This window comes from Neodiprion fabricii, chromosome 1 (assembly GCF_021155785.1).
Source record: "Neodiprion fabricii isolate iyNeoFabr1 chromosome 1, iyNeoFabr1.1, whole genome shotgun sequence".
Classification (NCBI taxonomy): Eukaryota; Metazoa; Arthropoda; class Insecta; order Hymenoptera; family Diprionidae; genus Neodiprion; species Neodiprion fabricii.
The window spans coordinates 337,536-361,870 of NC_060239.1; the positions used below are offsets into that span (position 1 = coordinate 337,536).

The following is a 24,335-nucleotide window of genomic DNA, read 5'->3' on the forward strand; positions in this document are numbered from 1 at the left end:
CACCGTGTGAATAGATGAATAGAGCATTGACTGCAGAATATGAAAACACAATAATTAACCGTCCGCAGAAAATTATCCCCCCCCCCCCCCCCCAGCTGCATCCTCATCATCTCTCTTGCAGAGGTATAACAGAGAATAGAATTTATCGGGGTAGTTAATTAGCCTGTCCACGTTGCATTCGTGCAAGATTTGTAATGCATTATAATAGTCCAACAATGCGGAACAATGCACTTTGTGAATAAATTTTACACGAGTGTATCACCAGAGGTATCACTGCTGGTGCTAGTGCTGGCCGGCAGTCGAAGACACTGTCAGAAATTTTGTGATTTTATGTTTTAATGCCTTATAGATTTCAGTCAATAGTCTACAATGATCCACAATTTTGTGGTTTGAAGCGAACTACTTCTAAGAATATAATCGAATGATACCTTTGACGGTGGTGGACACTTTTGAAATAATATTTTCTGCTTCTTTTGTATTGAACTACAAACACCTTGCAAGTTTCGGTACTTTACTGGAAATATTTACATGACAGACTTAGCAATATATGTAGGTATTTGTTGACCGCTTTCAACATTGAAAAAAAACTATGTAACATATGAGTTGCTTCAGCCGGTGAGGGGCCAATTTTGCTAGTCTTTCCTCTACTAAGGAAATAAATGTTACACTATGAAACAGGGTATTTTAATAATTCTCTATTGTCCTTTCTAATACAGTACCGTACTAGGTATATGAGAAGAACATACTCTTTCCAGCTCCCCCATTCATTCAAATGAGTATTATGTAACAATTTGACCAGGAGTACGATATGTACAGTATATCTGTAATACCGTAATTATTTGATTGCAGAACATTGTATTATTCGTACAAAATTGTATTGTACCACTGAAAATTTATGGTGAACAGACGGTAGACGACTCGATTGATAAATAACGGTGATAAAACGTAACTTTCATTTTTTCTTTTCATCTGTGTAATATCTACACGATTACACTGCAACTTGTACAGTTTTCGTAAATTCTCATAACAATCGACTAAGTCGTGTTTTATATCGATGTGGCGGAAATCATTCGGGTTTTCGGCTCAGGAATACTCTCACGACAAGATACTCGTGAAGATGGTACTTCAAAGAAAAAGGTTTCCATATTATCGTGGTAACTGATACAGAAAGCTCTACTGCGGTGTTGACCACGTAAGAGTTTACATTTATTTATAGTCTATGTGAACCGCAGACGGGTCAAGCATTTCCACTTCTGAACTCATATCACTCGACGAGTAATTAACGACTACTCTGTCTGTAGTTCGGTCTAGTTTGGATAAAACTTCGTCCTCAGACTTTGAACCCTCCTCACCCCATCCCGAAAACAAATTAACTCTCAATGTTTCCATATTTGGATCTTGAGAGGGACCAGTTAAATTTTGGAAAGGTTCTCCGCCTCCTGTATTTACTGCACCTCCTGGGAACTTGTATTTTGGTGTTTCCTGTGGTGCATCTGTGAAAAAAAAAATATTAATATTTGATGCATTTATTCATATTATTCATAATACTAGAAGGTATGTGAACTTGAGATGAACAGACTATTAACAGAGTGTCCAGCGATATCAGTATTAAAAATTCCCAATTATTTTTTTTTAAAACCCCAGTATATTCGTATATAATAATTTCTACGGCGTTTTTGCGTTATCATGATATAATCAACTTTGAACATTGTCATATTCAACGATGTGCAACACTAATGAATTCGGGTGGCGTCAGAAATGTAGAAAGTTCGGAAAAAAAAAGAGTAACAATATCGAGTTTTCAAATAAGCGAAAGAGTATTTCATAGAATTTCAAAATGTATAAAGCTGAAGTACAGAAAAGTCAAAACAACAAGTAAAGTACAGAAAATCAGAATATAGATATAATATAGAACCGTCACAATGATTTTGTATTCTTATTCGTTGCGAAAATTTTATATTACAGCTCTCTTTACTCTATCCTTTCTACATTTTGAATTTTCTATGTTTCAATTTTCTATGTATTTTAAAAATCCTATGAAATTGACTTTCACGTTCTCGAAAATTTGACATTGTGACCATTTATTTCTAAAAATTAATTTTTCCACAAGTGAATATAGAAATGGTAATTTCAGCGCCGATTCCCGGCTTCTATGAGAAATTGCCGTATGTTCAAGGGCACTTTGGACTTCCCGTATAATTCCCGGTTGCTGGATGGACATCCTGGTTAACCCTTGTAGAACCTGTATATCAAGTTATCGATGAGCAAGAGGTGATAAGGGACACGGGGCAGTGGTGGCGGAGAGGAGGTGGGCACCAAAACCTGTCGCACCTTTTGCCGTAGCAAATTCTACTAACACCTAACTATTCGTAACAAAGTAGTTAGTACAGAATAGCCAACAGACTATTCTTCTAGACAGAGGTCTTTATTAAAATTTTGAGTACAAAGAATCAATCGGAACAAAGCACCCATTGATAGAATATTATTTTAAAGGAATTATGATATGAGTTGTTTACCTGGGTAAGGTGGTACTTCGTCAATGAGCTGTTCCATCACATAACCGAGCATTGTCGTAGTGAAAGTGTCATCTCTACGCAGGCCAAGGGCTCGGTGAAAAGCGTCCACAGCTTCCTGTGTGGTGCCACGAAGTGCATGAACAAACCCAATAGCTGAATATGTTGATGGGTTCAGTGGATTCAATACTAGAGCCTGAAACATGAATTTTTGTTGAAATAAAACCTTTGAAATAGTAAAAATGTTATAGTGTTCTAAATTACCTGCTGGTGGTAGTCTAACGCATCATCATACTTTTTCATTTTTCTACACGTGTGTCCTAAATTGTTAAGCAGTGCTTCCCATTTGCTTGGAAGAATCACTGCTTGCAAGTCACCTTGTATTTTTTTCATAGCTTCTTGAAATTGTTGCTCAGCAGCCTTATAACTGTAATTGTTTAAATGATAGTTTGTAATAATAATAATAATAATAACATAATTTTGCTTGTCAATGCTTACTTACTCTGAATTTTGAAAAGATATGACTGCCATTTCGTGTATAACAAACGGGTCATCCGGGGCAATGCTTTGAGCTTGTTGAAAAAACTTGTCCGCCAGTCTAAGATTATTTGTCAGACCGCATTCCAGTCCAATATATAGCAGTGGCAAGTGACAGCCTTTCATCAGTTGCGAGGCTTTGAAATAAGCAGCCATTGCTTGGTCATGTTCGTTTTCTATGGCAAATGAGTGACCATATGCTAGCCATGCAGGTCCAAATAATCGATCCAAGGCTGTAGCCTTTGCCAAATACCTGCGGGCCGGATCACTTTTACCTGTTAATGATAATATTTTTCGTAAATTCAAACATGTAACAAATATTCATTTTACTTTTTTACCCAGATTTTGATATAGATTACTACGCAATTTTCAGATCATTATCAGTTGAATTTCGGAGTTGCGTTTTACCTATGACGTAGTAGTAACAGCCGACTGCAAACCAAGCAAGAGCCATATCTGGATACAAGTCTACTAGCTTATGTGCTAGATAGAAGAGTGCTGAAAAACCATATATTCAAATCTATTATAAAATATTTATTCATTTCAAAGCAGTGACCTATATATTTCTTACACATAAGCCAAAAGTCAATGCTTGTGCACATTATAAAAATTCGGCAGGATTTTGTAGTATTTAGGTTAGGTATATAAGTTAGACCAATATGTAATGTCTATTCACAATACACGTAATGAAAAAAATTTCCTACCGTTTGATTTCTTCAGTTCAACCAAGCAGGCAATATGCACTGGGAGACAGGTACTGTGGTAGGGGTCTTTCTTTAGGATCCTGAAAATTTTTCACATAAGTTATGAAAATGTCAATAGCAAAAGTTTGCGCGAATGCCATCAATGAGAATGCTAACCTTTCAGTAAGACTAAAACATTGTTGATAATCACAGTTGTAATACAGTCTTTCTGCTCTAGAAACTTCCATATCCAAGTTATCCATCAATCTGTCCGTTACCAAGACTCCCTGAACTCCACAGCAAAGTAAGGGCTCTTTTTCAGCCGGAGATTGGTATTTTTTCAATTTACTTTCATACAATAACCGCAGTAATTTGGCTTCGCCACCTGAGCACTGCTCAGTTATGGGTAATGATTCCAACAGCTCCTTTTCTAAAACGGTGAAAAAATTTGTAAAAATATCAGTTATTATCAAACTTGATACATTGACACAGCTTGTATGTGTGGAATAAAAATTTTTACCTTCCGCAGCCGATAGCATCTGGTTCTGAACCAGTGCTTCAAAAGCTTGATACGAATGAACATCACACTGCAGAGCTTGTTTATAACAATCCAAAGCTACAGCTCTGTTGTCCATTGCCTCGTATATTCTTCCTTTGCAATACAGGATCGAGCTTTGCACCTAAATTTAAATCCTTTTTACCAAAAATTCATTTGACATCTGATATCCCGAAGAACAAAGAAAGGTTGGAAAATATAACGGCAACTGATCTTTACAATTATTCAAACTTATAGACTTACGTTTTTTGGGGCCACCTCGAGTATGTCTGCCTGGCTATTAAAACTGACACCAGATGCGGAGATGTTAGTAGACATCTCCATTTCAACAATTACTTGAAGAGCTTCGGTGAATTCTTTAGCCTCTAATAGGCATCTTACAGCCAGGTAATGGCACATTATGTCTGTCTACAAGCATAAATGTTACAAAAAACAGGATTATTGCCATGGTATATCAAAAGTTTTTACACCGTAGATGTAACACAATCAAATTTTCAAACCTTTTCAAGTCCACGACTCCTGATGAGATGAGCAGCTCGATGATACTGTTTCATGAGAAACATGCATTGAGCAAGGGCATGAACGTCTTTGGGGTTCTCATTTCCTAACGAGAGAACTTTATCTGCCCAGAATGACGCAGCACTGTATAAATGCTGTGAGTTTTGGAATAAAATGCAATTACAGCACAAATGCCGGAATCTTTAGAGGATGTGTGAAATTTTTAGGCTGTTTCAGTAAATTTATCAGAAGCTTACCAAGTCTAAATACGATTTAACTAATTTTCTGTAGTTTTCTAAGTCGATATTCTTGTCGTTGAAGCTATGCATCTTATCATAATCTGCATCGATTTCTTGTTGTGCCATTCTTAGACACAATCTCACCAACGAAAACTTGTGGAATAGGATTGAAAATAGAAACTTCGTGCAATCCTCTCCATCGCAACGTATACTATAATGTGTAGATTATTCGGGAAAAGTAACCTATTGACCACAATGTATAAAATATCTACATATCCAGCAGTGGTAAGAAAAATTATATACTTACTTACCGTGTCTGCAGTATCAGCCGGTCAAACAGCAGCGATCGGACGGCTCTGCCGGCCACTTTGTCCTTTCGATCCTGGCTGCGAATAGATAGATAGTATAGAGAACGAGAGAGTGAGAGAGAGAGAAAAAGCGAGAAAAGAAGCACTGCGCGATGGGGCGAGAGAAGAGACACGGGAAAGATGCGCACTTTGCGTGTTGAGAAAATAAAATTGTTCCTTCTCTTTTGCATTAAAGTCAGTCTAGATTTTTTTACAATAGTTTTCTTATCAAGTTTGAAACCCGAAATGCCGTTTACAGTGCAGTGATTATTCGTAATAAAATAAAAATGAAAACGTAGACAGGGTTATGGGGTTCGGCTTGCGGTAAACGGAACTGAACATTGTGAAGCCACGGTAATTGTGAATATTCCGTGGATGATGTCGAAGATGCGGCAAAGAAGACATGTATCAACGACGGAGGAGCTTTGTCTTTATACAGCGTATTTCGGCTAGAATTTGTCAGTGAAACCGGTACAAATGAGTGTTGATATATGGCGGCGCGAGTATTTTTGCTCAGCATCTTACTTACAGAAGCTTTGAAAACCGCCAGCTTTGAAGGTGCGTCATTTTTTCATCATCGTTTGTTTATATTCTTACTAGGTGCTTGTATACACAGTGCCGAGCGAGACGCGTGCGATTTCCGTCTGTCCGCATGCAGCGATGCGCCTATCACGTAGCTTCCGTGCATCTCGTAAGATCGATATTCATCCTGGTTTAACACCAAAGAACCAAGCAGGATACGTGTGCTGCACAACGTGCGCCTCGAACCTGCATCAATTATGAATTTTAAATCACCATCACCACTTTTCAATCATTCGCTTGACAAGCCTGTATCGCATTCCGTTGCTTACCCTTTTTGACTTACTTGCACGACAGGCACCCATAATTTGCGATATCTTCAAGGTTCATCTCAAATTGTCATCAATTCTCCCAGACTCAATTTTAAACTCAAAATAGAAAGAGAACCTGTAATTACTTGCATACATTTTGTTGAGAATTATATGATGAGTCTATCTGCATTACAGAGTGGACATTCATGGCACGTTCCTAACACTCCAAACGCGCCTAATGTTCGATTATCCCGAATTTTTTCTTTACAGAAAATTGGAGTGTATGAATGATTATTTGAGGCATACCTAAGTCGAGTGACAATGGTTGGATTAAGTTCGGCCTCTGTTGTTCTTTCGCTAGATGTTCAATGAATGATCGGATTCTATCATCCGAAACCACACACGCACAAGAGTTTTGGGAACTACGCTGCCAGTATTTGTCATCCTCAGAGATTGGGTTTCTGAATAATTCTATTCACATAGAAATCGGCATGTCTCACAAACTTGTTCAGTCACTCCAATTTTTTCCGAAACAATTTGTGACGCTCAAACACTTGGCATATTTACAGTGTCACGTGTAGGTTCGCTCTGTAGTGCGTATTGTGTATGTATGCAAATCTATATTTCCCTTACAGGTGTAAAAGGAGTGAGCATAAGTCACGGAGGATTAAATGTGTCAAAACCTGAAATCTTAGAATTGGAACGAAACGAAAGGCTAGGTGTTATGGTGGAGGAAGAGCCCAATGGCAGTATTGTTGTTGGCCGAAGGGGAGCGATTCTCAATTGTTCCATAGGGAATAACCAAAATGTATCTTGGCTACGGAATGGATTAGCAGCGCCTCCGTGTGGTCTGGTACGATGCAAACTGCGTAATGGTTCTCTACACTTTCTAAAGGTAACGTTGAAATAAAACATGTCTAATATTCAAGATGTAATTTTCCTATATTGCCCATGATCTCTATTTGCGGTATATATGTACAGACACTTATGCATCTTTCACAAGTTGTCTTAATTGGTTGACTGCAGCTTACGATTCATGTATGTGAAATTGTCAGTCAACTGTTTTGATTCTGCTTATCATGTTGAAAAGTAACGGGGAACATATGTTTTCCATTTATAACAGCTGAACGCTACCTTAAATTGTATTTGAACGTTTAGCATGTGGTATCCTTTTACTTTTTCATCCTTCTTAATAATGTTTTGCAAGTTTTTGCTGTTGGCAACCTGTATTCCCCTTGTCAGGATACATGGATCTATACAAACCGTTGTTTAGCTCCCAACAAAAATTCTTGCCACCTGCCACAAATGGCACTATACTTCCTTACACTCACTAAGAATATTGCAACTGAAATGCAATTTCTTAGACTTATGTTTTGTAGATGACACGAAAGAGTAAAGGACAAGAAAGCCACAATAGTCCAAGTGATAGAATTCAAGCATTGGAGTCTTACCGTTGTGTTACAAAAAATGCTGCAGGTTCGCTAAGGTCCTCCCCTGCATTTTTACAGATTGCTGGTGAGAATTTTATATAACAGCTTGTAAAGCTATTTATCAGACTAAACAAATATATCAACTATGAAGTTTATATTTTACTTGTGAATGTTTAGGATAATCCCTATCTATGTTGATCATTCATCACATATTGATTTCAGACTTATCTCGAGAATTTGACGAATCGCCACAAGATTTGATCGTACACGAGGGGGAAGTAGCTAGATTTTCTTGTTACATCAGTAGCATTCCATTTCCACCAAACATTACTTGGCAGCATAATGGACAGTTTTTGCCCTATGTTCGTGGAAAAAAGTAAGAATTATTTCCAAGCCACAGTTACACTATCATTACTAGATTACTCAAATGTAAACTAACTCACAAGCAGTTTGAACTGACGTTTTACAAAGACTGACCCTTGACATACGTTGCATTATTACCAATATGTTTGTCATATGAAGCTGGCTTTAGTGAATTTCTATTTTAGAAATATGTAGTATTAGACAGTAATATGCACACAATCCAGTGATTTTTATAAAATGTTAAGAAACTGTCATACAGAACTAGAGATTTTTGTCGTAAATTGTAGTCCCATTAAATAATAAATGTACAATAAAATATTCCGAACTCTTGATAATACAACCCACAATACCGCTACGAATAGAAGATAATAGTTATGAAGGAAATATCTTTCAGATATTTCTTGGTATCACCAGGTGTTCTATATATAAGTGCAACGAATCTATCTGATGCTGGTTCATACAGGTAACGATCACTATTACATATCGTACTTCAATCACATCTTCAATGATATTCGAGTAATGTAATTAGCACCCTTCTTATTGCTTGAATCTCAATTTCAGATGTGTAGTAAATAACAAGTTTTTAAAGAAGACTAGAAAAAGCAAAGAAGCGCAACTGCACGTTATTCCAAAAATACAAGAAAAGAGATCAGATGTACCTATTATCCTTTTTCCACAAATTTCAAGTAGTTATAAGCTCATTGCTGGGTCTGATCTGACGCTAGTGTGTGCCGCATCAGGTTTTCCAACTCTTATAACTTGGACATTTGTTTCTCAGTTCCCAGGTAAGCAGATGAACCACGCTTACTTGATAACTTAATACTCACATACTGAACATGGCTCAAATTGTTTCCAGATGGTGCCGGTTACAAAGAGCCCCGTGTGCTCCTAAATTCCACAGGCAGTGTAGCAGCGTTAATGTTAGAAGAGCTTACCATAGCGGATGCGGGCATTTATGATTGTTCTGTAAAAAACTCCAACGTGACCCTCCAAACTCAGGTATACACGTTTCGCCATTTAGTTGAAAGACTCGTCAAATCCGGTACATGTGGCAACTTCTACGCTACATCTAATGATGGTTATTATAACCTTTGTAAATTAGTGGAACCAGGAAAAATTTATAAATGGGGGTCCTTGATGAGGATAGGTTTTAGCTTTTCCAAATATCACCAATATGTTTTTCTATTATAAATTTTTAAAATATTTGAAGAAGAAAGTTCTATTGTAGCTTTGTAGTAAAAGTGCACATCTAATATTTTATAGATTTTATTTTATATACTCATGAATTGTACCCCAGTAACGGTCAAACCTCACCCTCAAATCGGCTTTCCATAAATTGTGGTCCACCTATCAAATTTCGTTTTTCTGTTTGTAAATTCAGCAATATCCTAAACATTCTGGGGATTACCATGTTTGAACATTACGAGTAAAGACGAATTCTAGCGAATAAATATTGCTGAATGATCCAGTTCGCCTAATATCCGTTTCTAGGTAGTTGAACGTCCTTGTCCAAGTACAAGGAATCCATGAGTCCAAATGAAAACGCAGTTTTTACTCTTAGTCCGTGTATAAAAAATTACTACCTGTGATTCGTAATAGATAATGCATGCTATGTTGGTCTTATCCGTGATAACAACAACAATCATCAGTTTCAACCAGTAGTAGTACTAAAGACCATTGTCAGGGCCTTGTCTTTCGAAAACTGTTCTGCTTAATATTGGTTACATTTTTTTTCCACAGAATATTACAATAGACGTCCTAATACCACCAACTTTTATAATGAAACCTATCAATCAAGTGCAGCCTAGTGGAAGAACAGCCCGGTTCGAATGTCAAGCTGAAGGACGTCCTACGCCACAAATTTACTGGCTTAAGGATTCTGTCAATATCACTATGAACCGTAAATTACCTATCGACAAATATTGATGCCTCAGATTTTATTTGATGAAACAAAATTTATACCTAATCAATGAGCAACGTTTTTTGCTCAATGAATATTGATTCTATTTCGCACTTTTGCATATAATTAAATATAATATTACAGCTCGGGAAAAAACATTCGTGAGCAACAATAATAAAGTGGGACTAGTAATCTCATCCACAGTTCCGTCCGATGCTGGTATATACCAGTGTGTCGCGGTGAATGTTGCTGGAGAAATTTGGGCTGCTGGTAGGCTCCAGGTCACCAAGTCACCGCAACGCCCCCCTATTCCTACGTCTTTGCATTGTCACGCCTTGTCACCAGATATAATTCATCTATCTTGGAAAATACCACAAACAATGCCGTTCCCTAATGTTGATTCGTATTTCACCGTTCACTATGCTCTTGCAGGTATGCATTACACTAAATCACAGTTAGAGAGTTACACTGAATGGCGGAGACAGGAAAATTGTTCAATTTATCATATCATTCTATTACTCTAGAACCAGGCAGCCGAGAAGACATTGCCTTACCCGAACCAAATTCAACAGTCGTTGAAGTTAAATCGCTGATGCCGTTTACTAATTATACAATGTATGTCCGAACATGGAACACATATGGATCTAGCGAACAATCGGCTTCTGTTAATTGTGCAACTGCTGCAAGTGGTATGGGAACAAATGATGCAAGGCTAAATTTTTCGAATAAATTTGGTAGTGATAATTTTCATTCATAAAGAAATACTTGCCTACTGATATTCTTGACAATTTATTTATCATTTAGTTCCTATAGCCGCTCCAATGACAAAAGTCAAAGTGATTAGTCCTACAAAACTTGAAGTATCATGGGCACCACTAAATAAGACAGAGGCACGAGGATTTATCCTGGAATATAAATTACAATGGAGGCTTCAACATCATCCCTCGTCCAGGGTTCTCCGTCTCCCATCAGCTGTTAACCAATATACTCTCACTAGTATGTAAAAATATTCTCCCAGTTGTGGAATATTTTGTTCCAGTCATGTGAACTCGATAATTTCAAAGTAAAATTTTTCACTCAATACACTATAATTCACGTTAAAAATAGATTTGGTTCCTGGCAAATCTTATGAGATTCGAGTCTTAGCTCGAACAGAGCAAGGCTGGCCTAATGTTAGTGATTCACAATTCGGGTGGACCAATGCTTTGATGCCCTCAACTAACTCCAGCAAACTCCCGCCGACAGATTTATTGAATCTCAATGTGGCAAACATCAACTCATCAACTGTTAAGGTTCGAAGTTTGATCGTCTTTTGTATTGATGTTCGTTTAATTAACTCATTACTTAGCTATTCCACTATAATCAGTGATATTATGAATCGATTTATAACACGCATCTGCGGTCTGATTCTTCATTACGTGCGGATAGCTAATTTTTTATTGTAATAAATAGCTAAGTTGGAATATGAATGGTGAAACACAAGGGTGGCCAGACGACTTTGATTTGTGGCAGTTATACTATCAGAATGTAGTCGGAAAAAATCTGACGACTACTTATCTGCCTAAGAATTGTACAGAGTACATACTTACAGACCTTGGTAAATACTGACATCTTGTTATCATAAAATGGGCACAAACAGTGGTTGTAGTGACTTTCTGAATATTTTTATTTGAAAATATTTTGCCCAATCTTTACAGAAGCTGATGCATCGTATGACATCGGATTGTGTATGATCAGTTCTGGGAAATTATTGGAATGTTTTCAAATGTATTTGGATTCGAAAAGGCTTATCGAAGGTAAGTGATACTCATATCGTGGAATCGAATGAATATTTACAGCAATGTGATAGTTCTGTGCAAAGAACATTATTTCTTCTCTGTCCAGATCATACTCTGACTAATCTGGAAGGGGTTCCTGTTTCATCCACTGCTATAAATGTAACTTGGTCTGCTGCCCCTTCTCACATAGATTATTGCTACGAAGTGTGTTATAACACTTTCCACCCCACAATTCCGGAACCATTGCAGTGTTTCAATACGTGAGTGCAGTAGCGAAAAAATAATTTGATGCAAAATTAAAGCGCAATAGTCATAACTTACATTGTTTTGACATGATATTGCAGCACAAATATGACGATGACAGTGCGTCATCTAAAACCGTTTACAATATATCAATTCAAAGTCAGAGTCCTGTATAACACAAGCGAACGAGTTGGTTTGTACAGCAAAGATATGGAGTGTCGGACAAATCAGGATAGTAAGTTGTAAAAAAAATTAAAGAGTAGCGATGAAAATCATATTTTCCTTATAAAGATATTGCCTAAAATCTGGTTTTGGATTATTCAGATGTAATTGTACATGTTTTTTGCATAAGTTGTCTTTGGTAATCGAGACTGTGGCCTTTTAAAAAAAGTTCCAGGTACCGTTAGAGAGATAAAATGGTTTCTATCCAACATTACTGAGGTTGGTATTACGTGGAAACCGCCAAGTAAAACAAATGGAGTAATACGCAACTACACTATTTTCTACACAACTGATCCTTTCGCTACACCCTTGAAATATTGGGCAAATATAACTGTACCTGGTGCAAATACAACTGCGAAATTGCCACGCCTTATCCCGAGTACGCGATACTTTGTAGAAGTACGAGCTGCTACCGATGCTGGATATGGAAAATCCTCGGATAGAATCATTTTCCACACAGGTGATGTTCCAAAGAATTCTACAGATCCTTTATATGGGGGTAGTCCGTCTCCCACTCTAGGAACAGATCAAAGTTTTGGTAAGTCAGGAAGCTACAACAAAGCTACAACGTAAAATTTAATCTAATAACGATTGTTTAATAATCTATTTCCCTAGGAATCATTGTTGGTGTAAGCATAAGCACCTGTTTTATTGTTATTTGCCTGAGCAGTATATATTTTCGAAAAAAGTGGGAAAATACACAATCACCCCAGGAAAGTTTACAGTCGTTGAAGGATCGTGGTATATTACGCAATGGAAATGGCCGCTGTGCAGAGAGAAATACAATTGGCGGCAACCAACATGCATGTACAGCGTCGACTATGAATGACATTGAACTAACCACCCTATGTCCACCCTCCCCTAAATCCGCAAATTCTCATATAGATACTAAGGTACAAAATATTACTTCCAATACTGCACGAAGATCGATATCAATTGTGCATTAATTTATTTGCATATTTAAATATATTCTAGCAACTCTTTGCTTTATTATTCCAGGGCGGTTGTTCTAACGGCATTGTTGAATGTTGCATGAAAGATTCCCTTTTGACAGTTTGGAATATGAACGATGATAGTAAAGATCTAGACATTACCATAAATCCTCAGGTATTGCATTATGTTACTATTGATGTGGATTTTACCAAATTAATAATGATTATTACAATTTGAATACATCAACTTGAACAATTATAATTTAAACAGGATATTCACACATATTTTTTAAGAAATTTCAATTTTACAGTTTGACAGAAAGGGCAGCACCAGCTCGCATCAACAGCCTCAGCAGGATCTAGATCGCACAAGGATTACGATGTTAAATTCTGCAGCGGCAAGCAGCTGTAGCAGCTTAAATAATAATTTTGAATGTTTGGAAAACTTGTTGTCTCTACAACAAGTGCCATCAACGTCAGTTCCTGTCGTTGCTCCCAATGGGTGAGAACACCTTCATACCTTTAACAAATGACGTATTCCGTGCTTCTGGAATAATCATCAGGTCATAATAATGAGAATGCTCGTGTTACTCCAAATCGCCATTGGGCTGGCTTCGAATCGATATAATAAATGTGAGTATGCAGGTTATACGCTCTGAAGAGACGATCTTTGATACTATTGAATGAAGGATGACGTGAAGTTGTTTAGTAAGCTAAGAAAAGAACGATTTAGTATTGTACCATTAATATATAGTATCGAATTGCATAGGTGCCTGAGTTACTATAGTACTGGCTATGTAAATATTATTCGATGTATTATAAGTGTTTCACTGACCAGTTACTAAAATGAAATCACACATCAACAATTAGCCCAGCTACACATACAGTACAGTTACACATACTTTCTGATATTGATCATGGAAAATGATTTTGACCACATGGTATTTGCTCATATTTAATAGATTATTATGATGCGATTGTTTGTTCGAAAAAAATAATTTCAAAACGCGAATCTTTTTGACAATGAAATATTGATAATATTAATATATATTAGATTTCGTTATTTAATAATGTATGTAAATATTAACACTTATATTAGACCTTTTTTTTTGTTTTCTATACGATGCAGATACATTTGACAAAGGAACTGTTTACACTAACATTTAGTTTTCGGAATTCTCTCAAACGCAGAAACACACACAATAAAAATGTGTACGATGTTACTACTTATTCGGTAACAATCACGACAATACTACCTAATTGTGCAGGCATTCCATTAGCATTCTTAAGTAAACTCTTACCTTTAGTCTTTATTTCGATACTAATTTAATAGTGACAGAGCTATTTCTTGACTCTCGAGAAAGACTGTAGTTATCCGACAAGACTGAACTTATTGAAGGAGTTTCAGACACATTTGAAACAAATTTTCTAAATATTTGTTACCAATTTAAAAAGCTTACAGACTGAAGTATCGGCTGCGAATCCTCATTCATGTTGAGGAAGGCTGACGATTTCCGCTTGGAAACTTTATTTCTTCATTTCTTGCATGTCACTTTGAGAGAATAATTACAAGTTCAACTGCAAGGAGTAATAAATATTAAATTTATTATTTAATTAGCAGCTATTCTATCAGTTTCAAATTTGGTTTAAACCCTGTGACTTTTTTTTTTCATAAGTCATACAATATTCTCACATCAAGTTTTTGATGTGTAGTGAACAACTTCGACAGTTGTGTTGTTGTACACTTCACGAATGAAACTAATAATTGCTTACATACTAATATATTAATTTACAATGATGCGCAGGAACAGCTAGTATGGAAATGAATTGAGAAATTTTTTAATTTAGATTATTGCTTTGCCTTTCTTTCGAGATCAATATTGTCAGGCTTGAATATTGTTTATATCGTACTCGAAAAATAAATGGTCAGTTCAGCTGTATTTCGATATCAGAGATGTGTTCAGAAATGTGTTCACGGTGGTAGGACGGAATGTTACCACGTAACCTGTAGTGTCGAGTGATGTATGTGCCTGATAATGCTGAAGAAATCGAGACTGCTGACTATTAATATCTTTCAGGACTTGAGGTATCGATAAAATGATGCTACATATGGACAGCTTTATGGGCTTTTGAGTACGAAAGTATATCTTGTTGGCAAAAATGTGAATTTCGCGTATTTCAGTCAACCTTCTCATGGGAAATGTGAACCTTACGATACACTATAGGGGAACACTTTGCTGTTCCTAGATGATAGTGGAATAAACTTTGTTACGAACGTTTAGTCTTGAAGACATTTCGGTCAGTTTGGTCTCGCTGGTGATGTTTCTGAACACTTCTCTGGGGTATAATTTATAGTACATTATTACAAGTTCGATTGAAGTGTATAATGTATTACTGATTCGTTTCACATGATGAAAGTATGAATTTTATATGGCAACTGCATCTGGATAACTCAATACAATATCAAACGAATTCATAAATTTAATGATATAATCGGTGTAATGTTTTAAGTAAAAGTTTTGATAGAGTTATTTTGGATATGGTTGATAACTTGATTGAAAAGAATCAAAATAGGATCATACATCGTTGCTTAGTACTCGGATTATTGCATTAATTTAATGCAACTTCGCCAATTTACATATTTCTTTACCTGTAAGCATTAGCTTGTGGATATTTTCATAGAGCAAACATAACAGATAATATTATAAGAGGATAGGTAGTGAATGTTGAATTTTTACAGCATTTCTACTTAAGTGTATACAAGCATTTACATTTTATACTAAACATTCTTGATTGTATTCTATTCAATATGGTTATACCGACAGTTTGATATTCTTTTTGTTAGTTTTCTAAACAAAACGAGCTACTGAATCATTTGATGATCATTTTCCAATATTAATCTCACTTTATTTAAGACAGAACTTATTGCGAATACAAAACATACAGTCAATACAGCACTCATACAGAATGGTGCACGTTACCATGACAGAAGAACCCAACGCAGTACCTGATAGACTAAGTTGTATCGTTTAGAGTGAGTGAGACGTAGGCATGTCAATGTTATTGCTGTTCCTCTATTAACTGCTATTTATTTCTTTATACATTCAATAATATTTTAGCTTATCATCAACATGAACTATGCGATAATGTTGACTAGTAGGCGTTGACTGAAGATATATGAAAACCGCTAGTCCTATGGACTTTGACGAGCTGATAAGCGGACCTAAAGAGCCAGAGGAAATTTCGGTTACTTTGCTATGATAACTTGATTTTACATTGGGATTTTCCAAGTCGAGTCAGTAATTGCAACGTAGTAGAATTACCCACTGTGCCTACTCGGCACCAAGCATTCCATCACGAAAAATAACCCAAGCCTAGCATTGTTTGTAAATCTTCAGTCGACGTAATAGGTATGCACGAAATCTAATGTCATAAATCTAATTACCAGTCAGAAACAAGATGGCACTTCAAGACCGTTAAAAATTTTTTGCCATGATGCTGATGAATCAATGCACAGCTCAACTATTTAGTGCAAACGTATTCCGGATAAATGTTTGGCAGTTGTTTAAAAGCTATTTGAAATTTTCAAGGGACTCCGCTAGTTTTATTGTGAACTAATTAGATATTAATCTTGATACAGTGATGTTGGAAAAATTTGTTTTGACTAATCCAATACTAGTAATGTATAGATTCTAGATTGTAAATTGACAACTTTGCATTCCGCTATTTTATATTATATGAAGCACTCAGAGCACCTACAGTTTTTCAACCGTACCTTGTTCAATGTCTTGCATAGTTCTTTGAATCTAGCGTGTTTACTCATGATTGTTATTTCTTTACGTATCGATGCTACCATTATTTCGTTAATAGAAAGTAGAATCAACCAATTTGGTTGAGTTATGTTCGTTACCAATATATTGTAGAGCCTACAACTCCTTGAAACATTGAATTTTTCATAATATCATAATCTACGACCTTTAGTTCAGACTAATAAATTCCTTATATCATTTCTTCAAACATACAAAGTACAAAATTAAACATTAAATTTGCACATTAGTCAGAGAACCTAGTCACAGATTACATCGTGCATCTTTAAATTCATCTTCACGAACTCCGCATCTTCAATTCCATACGACATTCAATTGAACTGCTAAGTTGTTGTAACTGAGTATTAATATGTCTAATATTATATGCAGTTCTTGTAAAATCTTTTTGCAGCCTGTAATAAAACACCGAAATTACACACAACTGTATAAGGTTTACCAAAACTGCTGACTATTGCTTTCTCGCCACAGTAAACGCATATATTGCTGGCTGAAGATATTTAAGAACACAAATGTGTGTGGCACTGTGTTCAACTCACGTAGGTTCACAGATGATTGTAGTTTTCTGCACTTACCATGTAATTTAATAGAATCAAAACCTAAATCGAGTTGTTAATTACGAAACCACTCAATTCCCCCTATGTTCCTCAACTTCTTTGTCAATAACTATGCATACTAGTTCTGTAGGGTTTGTCGGTCTTTATATACATATTTTCAGCCAGTGCACTTGCATCAGCGATAGATTATTATTATTATATATCCATAATTCGATAAATTTGGAATTTTGTGATTTTATGATGAAATTTATTTTTAATCAATATACTCCGAAGAGAATTTGTATTTTTCCCAATTGGAGAGTGGGCAATAGTTGGTAGTTATGTGTGGATAGATATTTTACGCCTACCAAACTTAATGTTATAAACTTATTTCACTACAAAGATGGATAACAGATGGAGGATATCGCGGAGTCCCCAATACGATTGTTACAACTCCGCGACGAATGAAAACCCTATACGAGATACCTCGTAAGCTTTCCATAATCCCAAAGTGAGCATTTTTCCCGTTATTTCTTAGTACAGTGATGTTCCCTGCTGTTGTTAGCATTTACAAACAACATTAACGATTTTCGTTATACTCACACTTGAAAATGATTCGAAGAATCTTATAATATTCTCCGATGGATGTAGTAATCTTGAGATATCTTGTCCATTCAGAAATGGGGTTGCCACATATGAAGTTAAGAATCTTAACAAATCTTCAGAACTGAGCGATGCTTTTGAACAGCCATGATATGATGGTGTTAAGAAAACCCTTTTGTCAAATTATGTTTATTCAACTGATATGGTTAAATACTCCACAGAATATATTATGAAATTATGGTCATACATCTGTCAAAATTATTTCTGAAGAAATATGTTACGTTTAGAAAATGGATGATAAATCTATTAAAATGCCGAAGTCATTGGCATTTTGAACGTCTTCTGCAGCAACCCCATTTAAATGAATAAAACTCCTTAGAGGTTGCTCTCTAGGGCGATTTTCGTAACTTAACTTTAACTTAACTATCGTACCTACTCGTTACTGTTCTTTATATTTAAACTGTTTTAAATACCTCATGGGAACTTTTTAAAAAATATTAATTAAATGTAATAAACTATTGCTAATTTTTTTCTATTCATATGATATACAAATAACATTTAAGTATTGTTACTATAATTAATCACATTGATTATCTATCATTATATGAATGTTTATAATTTATTTTATTAAATAAATATTATTTTCACTTTAAGGTAGTTGATTCCGTTTTACAAGTATATTAGTTGAAGGTGCAGTTACTTTGTAAATACTTAACATGATTGTATATACACATCCATTATTATGATTACTATAGAAAAATATAAAAATTATATATTTTAATATATTGAATATGATTAATTACGTCTAATTACAATCCTAACGTTTAGTATTGAAATCCGCATGGTACAAGAGATATTTAATAATATTGTTGACATTTCTGTATACAGCATATTGTTGTAACGATGATAGAATAAAATTAAGATCGTAATATAGTAATATTATTATTTCAAGATTTTTTATTTTTCGAGTCTTTAGTATCTACTGCGCTGTGCACTTTATTTTCAAATTTAATATTCGGTTCGGAAACATTACGAATGCTATTTGATATAATTATTGATTTTTATTGACATGCACCTGTATACATGAATTTGATACAGTCAAATAATCATCGCTTAATAGTGTACCTCAAAATGTATTTTACTATAGTTTAATTTAATTAGATTAATTAGCTCGGGCTATAAATAAATGCATCCGCACAGTGGTTATTGTTTGTGGAATAACTGATAAACCTGTACGAGCTACTAAGTGTGCAATTTATTCTATCAATAGTAAAATAGCTCATTCTTGCAAGATGTAATTCATATTACTCTACTAGTCTACTAATACAGTCTAGCTTAAAACACGATAATTGCGCTATTCAATTCACTTCATTACAATACTAATCAACCGAATTTCTAGGCCACTAGTATACCAAACATCCGCGAAAAATATTTGCATCAGTGACCGTTTGGAAAAGAAGAAAGCAATTGAAAAACAAAAGTGTTATCAAAAATAACAACAATGCTTTCCATGCATCTGCTCGATCCAGTAGTTCCGTTTTTGACTTCTCTATTACGGATTCAGAGGTGATATAAATTTCTTTCGTTGTGTTTTGTCACAGCTTGCATCAACTATCGAATATAAACATATAGTAGATAATATCAGAACTTTGGCACCGTTTATTTGCATCTATATTTTTAATAAACGCGTACGAAATAATTAGGCACATTGAAAAATGGCATAAAAAAAAAGAAGTTTACTTTACAGACTATTTCATGTTACTTATTCATTTTGAAATAATTAACAGCGATAAGATGCGTCTATTTTATAGATTTGTAACATCATTTTTTATTTAGGTACTAATAAACGTGTTGATTTGAAACTCGAGTATCATTTTCGCATCGAGATTATAAAAGAAGCTTCCAATTGCGTTATTATTCGCATTGACTAGTACCCTTCATAAATACTTCACAAATTGCATTAAGAGTCGATCAACGATTCGTCTTTATATTATAATTTGTGTCTGACAGTTCAACGTGTATATGCACATGTTTGTACCAGTGAACTTTGCAGGCTACACTACAATTATCACGCTATATTTGATGGTGCAAACATATTTCACTTTCTTTTGCTGTCGTGAAATATCGTTTGGTAGCTACCTATCGCAGATCATTGTTAAGCGGAAATGGAATTATAAGTTTCATCACAGCGACCATGTATGATATTGCGCTAGTTTTTAAATTCACCTATCAGGCATCTTGAAAATATTTTTTCCGCCATTTCATGCCAACTACTTTTTAGCTGAGAAATGATTTCTGCAGTAACAATTTGAAAAACATCGCATCATTTTGAAGTTTAGGTCGCGAAATTCACTTATACGTGTGTGTACATATCCTTAGCGGACAAAAGGAAAAATAATCGACTGACTCATTCTTAACTTGCAGGCTAGAGTAAAATTAAATACATTACTCATTTTTGTTATCACAACGTGGTTGTCGGCTTAGTTAATTCTATCCGTTTTAACTATTATACTTTCAGAAAGTCTACAAGTTTAATTAATGCTTTGCGTATTTATCTCGCTATGATTTAATATATTCTTCACATTAGGCACAGTGTGAAATACTTTGGCTTGTAGAATCGTGCATCTATTTTCATTCTACACATTGTTCAAGCAGCTTATAGAACAATTCATCACAGAACTAGGGAATGTGGAAATATCTTCATCTCAACGTAATCATCAACAACCTGTAAGAAAAAAAATAACAGTTTATACGACATGTTGTAGAGATCAGCAAGCTTAATTGAGTTATGCATTGTGAAGCTACGGTTTATATTTCTCAAAAGTTCCAAGTCAAACCTCTTTTAGAGACTCCTTCATCAGCTTCGGGTAGAGATAAGTAAAGTTAGTTGTAGATGACAACTTTCCCGGCTGTAAATACAAATTTTTATTGTAAAGTAGTTCTCTGTTAATATACGGAGATAGTGGACTATTTTCCACTCCATCTTTGCTGCATGCTTCGGCCCATGGACTCATATGTTTGTCATTAACTTCTTCTACAATTGTGGTCATATCAACCTGTACGAAGATTTACAGCTTTAGTCACCAATTTCAATTTCAGACTAGTAAGTATAATTAAACCTTCCTTGGAACTAAAGAGTTTGATCATACCTTGGCTAGCATTGACAGAGCTGCACCCCAATAATCGTGATTAATATTAAATAATTCCGACACAAGTGCGCTTATGGAGCCTTGCGTCGAATCAGACTCGTCCACAACGTTGTAAATCTGGCCAATGGTATTGGGATGACGTGTAACATGCCACATGGCTCTCACCACATCTCGCACATGTACAGTATTCATGCGAAGGTTTGGGCCCCAGAGCAACTTCATCATTTCACCTAAATGTTTGTAAACAGCTCCCACAACGAGGCGAGGTGCTGCGGAATATAAATTCATTCCTTAACTACAGTGTATAGATAATGGGAATGAAAAATGATTGTAGGTCATACTAACAAGTGCTGATGATGGATTTCAGTATAATTTACAGGTGAAGACGCAAAGATGTGTTCAACTCCTCATTATCTTACCTAGACTGTTCCTGTCTCCAGGGCCATAAATGATCGCTGGTCTAAAAATAGTAAACTTCAATCCAGGTATATTTTTTAGATCATTTTCTACTTGAACTTTATGTTTTGCTATAAATGTCCATGGATCAACTTCATCATCCTCTTTGTGCGGTACCTGAAAATGTTTCTCTTCTGTTAATCAGATAGCACATTTGATTTGGTATACACCTAAACTTGTCCTAAATGAGATGACATAATACATTGTTAAAGCACAATCAATGATAATGTATTTATTATTGTCACTTTTTCCAGACGACCCTAATTACAAGTACCTTTTCGGATGAACTTAAATGTCCACTTGAGATCTCTATATATCGTTGTACCCCAAGTTCAGCGGCTTTCTGTGCACAATTCATACTAAGTTTATGAATTCCGTCTTTGTAAACAGGATCTGTTTGGCCGTACTTTGTTTCCCCAGCACAATTAAATACAATGTCTATTCGTTGCTCACCAGCAAAAGCATTGTCACAAGAGGCTAAATGGTTTATACAAATAAAAAATGAAAGATCGATTCTGTTGGATCAAAATATTTTCAACAATATTAATTACTTGATATACCTATGTATCTTAAAATAAAGCCACAAACATAGAGGAAAACCAAAATTAACAAGAATTTGAAATTAAGTTCACTAGCGCTACAATTTGTATTGTAGGTGTAAATAACCATGAAAGATCATTATGAAGTAAAATATTGAGATCGATAACAACTGAATACAAATGGAAATAAATGTATTTTATGTATGCAAATTAATTAATTGCAAATATGAAAGGCAGGATGGTTTCTATAAAGATTAGCAAAGTGTATAAAAATACAGCAAGCAATATACCTGAGTTAATAAGGTTAGCGCTTCTAAATTCAAGCAAAGGATGTTCAAATATCGTTTGATGTTTCTTGTTAAGCCATGCTGTTTGAGGTGGTACCTTGTCGATTACTCGGACATATGATACCAGCTCATTATCCAGTAAATATTCCACAAGGTTCCGTCCGATAAAACCACATCCTACACAAAGTTGATAAGATTATGAATGGCGAGAAGGTTGACTGTGCTCAGATTCTTTATCCAGCTTTCTCTGTCGGAACATAGTATATGAATAAGTAGTTACCTCCCAGAACAATTACTCCTGGTTTTGTCTCAAAATTGGCAGTTTCCATTGCTGATAACCATTCAACGGGGAAAAAAAGGCAAGCCGGTAAATGAAATTATTAAGAGATTACACGTATTACAATCCAACAGAATTAACGCTTAAACAATGTAACAACCAATTTGTCATTGAATACACGGAGTATCAAGCGAAGGCCCGATTTGATAAGCTACGTATGTCAACGTTTTTCTTATACCACCAAAGGATCTCATAACCTAGCAAGCTGCGAATGGATTGCTGTCCAGCCCATTCCAGCCACACGACTCTAACGAGGATCTGTCTGCTACTGTTAGGAAGTAAATGGAAAGTAAGAAGGGAACGTGGAAGGGAAACAGACCGATCTCCATGAGAGTTGTTTGCCCAAGCCTTGGAGCATATACTACTGGAGATAGCCTACCCATGCCGTCAACCTCGTGAAAACTGCAGCCAAAGTGACGAGAGAACGAGATATATACTTGAGACACTCCGTTTCTCTCACTCTACATTTTATCAGCCGAAAAGAAACGTATCGACCAATGAAGTGTAGAGCGAGAGAGACAGGCTGGGACCAGGCATATACCCTTCTCACTTCTCTGACACACTATCTTTACACAATAGGCTACCTCCAGTAGTAGAGTGTAATTTTATTACTCCGCATTTACCGACCTGTCTTATGTTAAATTTTCCAGCTTTAAATTATCTCGGTACAGCAGAACATCATTTCTGTACATACTCGATGTTCACGCAACTTTATTATTATTATTATGTGAATTTGCAAATTTATGACAGTAAATATTTTAGTTTTTGTTATATTCGTATGCTGTACCTATTTATCACGTATAAGGTGAAAAAAAGGTCACAATACAGATTTGCTTCCTTATTTCACATTACAATCAGTTCAACCATAGTTCAACGTTATAGTGATTCAAATTACGTACTTATTGTTCGCGCCAGAAATTCGCGGACTGAGACTCGAAGCGTCTGTTACGTACGTTCGCTTCGCCGGTGAGGGCGCAGCGCGAGTTAGTTACACCCGTATTCATAGTCCCTCCACTGATACAGTGTATATATATATCAGTGGTATGTAAAGACCGTGGTCTAGGAAGACGCTGTAGGTTGTCACCATGTAAGACAACAGTTGTCAGGTTGGCAGCGAGTTAAAATAGAGGACAGAGGCTGGGCAGGTTAGCAACGTTATGTGCAGAATGTGCTTGTAGAGAAATAAATACAATAAAACTACATCTAAATAACTTCTTATGAGTTTTTGATGAGTTGGCTTAAGATTATTGAATGATCATTCAATCTAGCTGCCAAGGAACGCAACCAGCGAGCGTATTATTCTGTATTATGATAATTTGATTTGCAGTTAATAAACATTTGACTTTCTTCGGCTTTCCCCTATACCCCTTGAGGGTTTTTATGCCGAAGTAGGCATCTTATTTTTCCCGCGAAATCGTGTTATTTATTTATTCGCCCTTTCACTCACTCATCCTATCCCGATTGGAGTTAGAGAAGAACTCTGGTCAAGCGACATAAACACTCGAGTGTTTGCAGTCAAAACCACGCAGTAAA

General features: G+C 35.7%; 3 protein-coding genes across 8 annotated transcripts; 1 reads left to right on the top strand and 2 right to left on the bottom strand.

Annotated features, from left to right (window-relative positions):
* Positions 1–680: 680 nt before the first annotated feature.
* On the bottom strand, positions 681–6,041 carry LOC124188138 (cell division cycle protein 16 homolog). Its single transcript, XM_046580581.1, has 13 exons — positions 5,903–6,041; positions 5,338–5,412; positions 5,045–5,237; positions 4,790–4,942; positions 4,533–4,697; positions 4,254–4,413; positions 3,911–4,163; positions 3,755–3,834; positions 3,459–3,548; positions 3,016–3,325; positions 2,778–2,940; positions 2,517–2,709; positions 681–1,493 (listed from the first exon to the last, which is right to left on the bottom strand). The coding sequence occupies exons 1-13, from the start codon at positions 5,938–5,940 to the stop codon at positions 1,207–1,209; spliced, it is 2,160 nt and encodes a 719-aa protein (XP_046436537.1). The 5' UTR covers positions 5,941–6,041; the 3' UTR covers positions 681–1,206.
* On the top strand, positions 5,486–19,450 carry LOC124188127 (protogenin B-like). 5 transcript variants are annotated; one of them, XM_046580541.1, is made up of 20 exons: positions 5,486–5,931; positions 6,839–7,098; positions 7,583–7,718; positions 7,856–8,009; positions 8,391–8,459; positions 8,558–8,781; positions 8,853–8,995; positions 9,737–9,896; positions 10,041–10,328; positions 10,421–10,630; positions 10,701–10,892; positions 11,004–11,188; positions 11,349–11,493; positions 11,594–11,692; positions 11,781–11,934; positions 12,019–12,152; positions 12,309–12,677; positions 12,755–13,032; positions 13,139–13,246; positions 13,383–19,450. In XM_046580541.1, the coding sequence occupies exons 1-20, from the start codon at positions 5,865–5,867 to the stop codon at positions 13,575–13,577; spliced, it is 3,570 nt and encodes a 1,189-aa protein (XP_046436497.1). In that variant the 5' UTR covers positions 5,486–5,864; the 3' UTR covers positions 13,578–19,450. The 5 variants fall into 5 exon arrangements, with proteins under 5 accessions (XP_046436497.1, XP_046436498.1, XP_046436499.1 ...); XM_046580542.1 differs by having other exon boundaries at positions 10,421–10,585; XM_046580545.1 differs by lacking the exon at positions 5,486–5,931 and adding an exon at positions 6,021–6,110.
* LOC124188154 (uncharacterized protein YbjS) lies at positions 18,208–24,273 on the bottom strand. Of its 2 annotated transcripts, XM_046580631.1 has the most exons (7): positions 22,746–23,067; positions 22,469–22,642; positions 21,914–22,116; positions 21,603–21,756; positions 21,184–21,452; positions 20,872–21,090; positions 18,208–20,759 (listed from the first exon to the last, which is right to left on the bottom strand). In XM_046580631.1, the coding sequence occupies exons 1-7, from the start codon at positions 22,792–22,794 to the stop codon at positions 20,706–20,708; spliced, it is 1,122 nt and encodes a 373-aa protein (XP_046436587.1). In that variant the 5' UTR covers positions 22,795–23,067; the 3' UTR covers positions 18,208–20,705. The 2 variants fall into 2 exon arrangements, with proteins under 2 accessions (XP_046436587.1, XP_046436588.1); XM_046580632.1 differs by lacking the exons at positions 22,469–22,642; positions 22,746–23,067 and adding an exon at positions 24,250–24,273.
* Between the last annotated feature and the right edge of the window lie 62 nt (positions 24,274–24,335).